The following is a 4,839-nucleotide window of genomic DNA, read 5'->3' as shown; positions in this document are numbered from 1 at the left end:
GGCGGCGGCGGCGGGGGAGGCGCCGGCGGCGGCGGCTCGGGCGCCGGGGCGGCCGGCGGAGGGGACGACCTCGGGGCCAACGACGAGCTGATCCCCTTCCAGGACGAGGGGGGCGAGGAGCAGGAGCCGAGCAGCGACAGCGTCTCGGCGCAGCGGGACCTGGACGAAGTCAAGTCGTCCCTGGTCAACGAGTCGGAGAACCAGAGCAGCAGCTCGGACTCGGAGGTGAGGAGGCTTCCGCGGCCGCCCCGGGGGACCCCAGCCCCGCGCTCGCTCACCCGCCTTCGCCTTTGTGTCTCCTCCGTAGGCGGAGAGGCGTCCGCAGCCCGCCCGGGACGCTTTCCAGAAGCCGCGGGACTATTTCGCCGAAGGTAAGTGCCGGCCCCGGCAGCCCCCACTCCCGGCCCCGCGGCGCTCGGCGCCTCATCTCCGGCCGATCTCGGTACCCCTTACCCCCGTGGCCGTGCCCCTGCTCTCCGCCTCTGTCGGCCTCAGAAGTCCTGGGGCGCGCGTGGGGGGCGCTCGGGTCCCCGGTCCCCACTCCGGGTCCCCAGCCGCGGCGCTGTCCCGGGGACCCCGACCTTATCCCCTCCTTGGTCTTGCCCGCAGTGAGAAGGCCCCAGGACGGCGCGTTCTTTAAGGGTCCCCCCTACCCTGGGTACCCGTTCCTGATGATACCGGACCTGAGCAGCCCGTACCTCCCCAACGGACCCCTGTCTCCGGGAGGAGCGCGCACGGTGAGTGCCCGTCCCGCTGCGCCGGGTCGGGTGGGCGGCCGGGGCCCGCGAGATGCGCCCCCGGGCTCGGCGACAGGGTGGGGGATGGGGGATGGGGCCGTCCCGTGAGGATCCTGGGCAGAACTTGCTTACGGGGTTGAACTACTCTGGCGGTCGAGGGTTAGGCTGCGCTAGGCAGTGCCTGCATGAAAGGAAAGTGCCTTTACATGCTCCCCTTTTGCTGGGGAGAGGCTTTGGGGTCCACTTCTGGGGTCCTCCTTGGTCTCCAGAATTCTTTGCCCGCACTAAAGGGAAACTTGGATTTGTGCCGGTTGGGCGGGTGTGTGTGTGTGTGTGTGTGTGGGGTCTCGCTTCCTTCCTGGAAATCGGTCAGCTTTCCCTGGCAGTTGGGCAGTGGGGCCGGGGGAGCAGGGTTGGCGACGCTGTCCCACGACTCCAGTTTCGCTGGGCGGCTGTGAGTTCGTTCCTAAGAAACCCAGTATTCGTGGCGGGTTATTCACACACACCCCTCCCCACCCCCAGCCCTCGCGCGGGGGCCTCAACTTTTCTGTAGAGCTCGGGATTTTAAACTCGCCGAGATGATTTCGAGGGCGAATCGAGGCATTCTTCAAGTTGAGGAACTTGGCTTTTTCGCCCTTTGTTGCCGGCTTTTCTCATTTAAAGCGAGCGCTGCGACACTTTAAACCTGTTAATGGGCGCGCATTGTGTGCTGCGCGCTGGCATTTAGAGCCGTGATTAAGCAAATTGACCGGGCCCCAGACGACGTGCAAATGAGGGCGGATTCCTTCGCCCCCTCCCTGGCTCTAACTCCCGCCCCCCGCGTCGCGAGGGGCACAGCCCGGGGCTGGCCAGGCTTTTTTGTCCCCTGAGTTACCACCCCACCCGAGGGCCCGCTGCCCAGGTGCTAGGTCCAATGGCAGATCTTGGGTGAACACCTGCCTACTATGCGCCAGGCTCTTGCGCGCTGCTGCTTGGGCGCCCGCACGCCGTAGTGGTTCACTTTGCTCCCTGCCCGGTTTCCCAGTGCCCGCCAGTTCGTGCTGTTTTGATTCGGGGTGGAAGGTGTTTGGCGCCTTAAGAGCTGACCCGACAAACTCACTTTATGCTCAAGTTGTCCTTAAATAATAATCATAGTTAAAGGGCTGCCTGGGAAACGCTGGTGCTGAATGGACCATCCCTGCCGTCATGGTACAGCGGTCGGTGGAGAGTGGAGACATCTGCCGCCGGTTCAGTGGGGCCACTCTGCCGGCCGGTTGGGGTGTGGGAGTGGAGGTTGGGGACTCTGGCCAACCGAGAGCAGAGTGGAGACGCACAGCCCTCTCCTTTCAAGCAGGGAAGACCCTGCACCTTTGGCCCTGCCTCGGTGCATCCTGGGAACTCCCGAATGTAAGTCCTGAATATGAGCTGGATACTGGCATCAGGCTGTTGCTTTTTCTCATTCATGTTAAAAGAAAAATGTGTGAGTAAAAGTTGAGCAAAACAAACTGCAGTAACATCGTTCAGGTTTTCACAGATTCTTTTCCGTGTCCGCAGATGTGGCTCAGTTCTGAAAGTTTTAGTAGGGTTTCTGTACCTGTGTGTGTGTGAAAAGGTAGGTCACTACACTATCAGAGTCCCTTTTCTCCATTTTACCTTTAGTTGTCCGGGAAAAGGAGTTTGGCATTTCTGTGAGTCAGCACCGATCCATGTCCTGATGCAGATAAAGTCGCCAGAAATGTTCCAAATATGACTAATTCTTTCACTCAAGCTAGCTATTCCTTTCCCCTTTCTCACCAGGGCATTTTGATTCTTCCTCTTTGAATGGTGACGACTGCCTGTCTTCATATGCTGCTCTTCCCCTCCCCCTCAGGAGCCCAAATGGGACAGATTTTGTTTGTGTCAGTCCCCTACTTTCTTCTACCATCTTCTACCACCCTTCCTTCTTTCTACCATCTTACATGTACTTTTGCCTAAGAGCTTCCAAAGGCTGCTTCTTTTTGGTATTGGCTATTCCTGATTACTGCATCCAGGCCTGCATGGGATTTTTGGAGCCCTCCTTGAGGAAGCCAGCCTTTCCCCTCTGCATGCTTTTGACTGTCCCTGCTCATTCCTGCAGTTGTTCCCTGCCTGAGCCCATGTCACTGTCCTCCTTTTTGAGCCTCCAAGAACACTCACCCTCTCCCTGTTGATCCTTCATACGGGACCTAGTATGTCCTGCCTCACTCTCCTGTTTCCATCTTGCCTCCCTGATGAACTGCCCTTGCAGAAAAGTAAGTTCAATGCCCCCATTGTTTCTGTGCCCCTTATGTGTCTGTCATTGTATTTTGACCTGCCTGGTTACAAAGTTTATGGAAGTTTCCTGCTGTTAGATCAGCTCAGTAGAACCTGCTAATTTGACTCTATCCTTGGGCGTCAATGACTGTTAGGAAAGCAAGGGAGGAAACACTTAAGCACTTGATTGTCTGGACTGTAGGACTGAGATGATGCTTTTCCTTTGGATGATTATATTAATGTGATTAATGATTATATTAATGTGATACTGTAGGCAAACTATAGGTGCAGACAGAGTGGCCCTCTGTAGGGGTCCCTGCCTGGTAAAAGGAATGTATTGATAGATAGATATGGGGGGGAGAAGGGGGAGGAAGGTGGCTGAAGGGTGAGGGGGGTGGTGGATTATATGATCTGGTCTCTCTTTTAGCAGCCTAAGTCTTTTTTGGTTTCATATCTAAGTTTCACAACCTTAGTCCTTGCTGCTCTAAGGCCTATATGTGGTATAAAATTGGGTGACCTTAGTTCTCTTATGCCCTAACACTTTCTGGAAATACCAGGCCAGAGGCAAACGTGAGGTTTGGATGGAGTGTTCTCAGGGTATTAATTGACCCTAGGAATAGTATTAATTGACCCTAGGAATAGCGACAGGGCTGCAGCACCCTCACCCACTGGCAAAATTCCTTCTGGGACAACTGGGGGCCGGCCAGTCCTCCAGCCTGGCCATCTCCTCCCCATTCATTACCTTTGCCCTCCACTCTGGTTTGGCTGGGAGGCTGGGAAGTGGCCTCTTCCTGAGGCTCTTTAGAGAAGAGGTCCCCTTAACCCGGGGTGTGTGCCAAGCCTCCAAGCCGTGATTCATTCTCATCTGGAGCTCTGGGGACCCTGTGGCCTGTGAAGAGAGGAATAACGGCCACAAATCACTTTTCACTCCTTCCAGTAGTCACACGAAATTATACATTCATTCATGAAAAGGCTTCACCGGTTCACTAAACCACCTTGGTGCTGTTGACTAGAATTTGGTTAGGAAAATGTAAGTCAGCACAGAAGAAAGCAGATGTCAGAAATAGGACTAATCAGAGCCACAAAGAAAATGCAGCGTGTGTTCAGCGAGTGAGCAGCAAAGTGATAGGCGTGGGACCGTGACCACGGTGTGAGTGCTAATGACATTTTGGAAAAGAGCACTTGCAGGTAGGGTTGCTGAGGAAATCTATAGTTTTGGGTCCGGTGTATAAATTTTAGAGCTGCCTTTGTGCAGCTCAAGCACCAAGTTATTCACAGATTTCTCAGACCATCACAACTCAGATTTCTGTAGGAAATTACTCTGTCCTCCAAACAAGTCCTTCGCATCCCACTGCTTCCCATGGGCAGTCCTGCTGATATCCTGGGTGCTCCTGTTTTCCTTCCTGACACAAAGGAGTCCAAGCAGAAATCTTTGTGTACGTATAGAGAAGTTTTCTGGTTTTTAGGAGTTGTATGTAAAAGCCAAGTATTGATAAAACCTCTTCTTTTGGAAGATCAGTATAAACATGCTGCTTTTGGGAAAGTTCTTTTAAGCCATTTCATCTAAATATAACTTCTGTTCTATTTTTCTCTAAATATAACTCAGGGTTTAATGAGGGCTTTTCACATGGAATGAGCATTTACGAGGGCCCTGCCTGCGTTGCTGAAGTTTTGGCACTTAGATTTCTGGGGTGACAATTGATGACAAACTCTGTGGAGGGACTCAAACCCTGTCAGTTCTCTTTCTTTGGGTGGGTGGATCTGACAGAGAATACCTGCTTGCTCTGTGAAAAAGTAGGCCAGCACACACACACACACACACACACACACACACACACACACACACACACAC

The 4,839-nt window shown here is 54.1% G+C and overlaps 1 protein-coding gene across 2 annotated transcripts in view; it reads left to right on the top strand.

The window, feature by feature from the left end:
* Window positions 1–68: 68 nt before the first annotated feature.
* Window positions 69–4,839, top strand: part of TCF7L1 (transcription factor 7 like 1) — a 159,095-nt gene continuing 154,324 nt past the window's right edge. The window contains exons 1-3 of one of the 2 annotated variants that reach the window (XM_029231655.1): window positions 69–225; window positions 308–371; window positions 610–737. In XM_029231655.1, coding sequence (XP_029087488.1) covers window positions 672–737 — 66 coding nt within the window. In that variant the 5' untranslated portion in view covers window positions 69–225; window positions 308–371; window positions 610–671. Of the gene's footprint in view, window positions 226–307; window positions 372–609; window positions 738–4,839 lie in introns of those variants that run through there. The other variant, XM_029231657.1, reaches the window with a different exon arrangement.

This window comes from Monodon monoceros, unplaced genomic scaffold (genome assembly GCF_005190385.1).
Source record: "Monodon monoceros isolate NGI ecotype Baffin Bay Population unplaced genomic scaffold, NGI_Narwhal_1 Super_Scaffold_19, whole genome shotgun sequence".
Lineage (NCBI taxonomy): Eukaryota > Metazoa > Chordata > Mammalia > Artiodactyla > Monodontidae > Monodon > Monodon monoceros.
The sequence above is the reverse complement of the archived record's forward strand: the minus strand, read 5'-3'. Positions and strand labels throughout refer to the sequence as shown.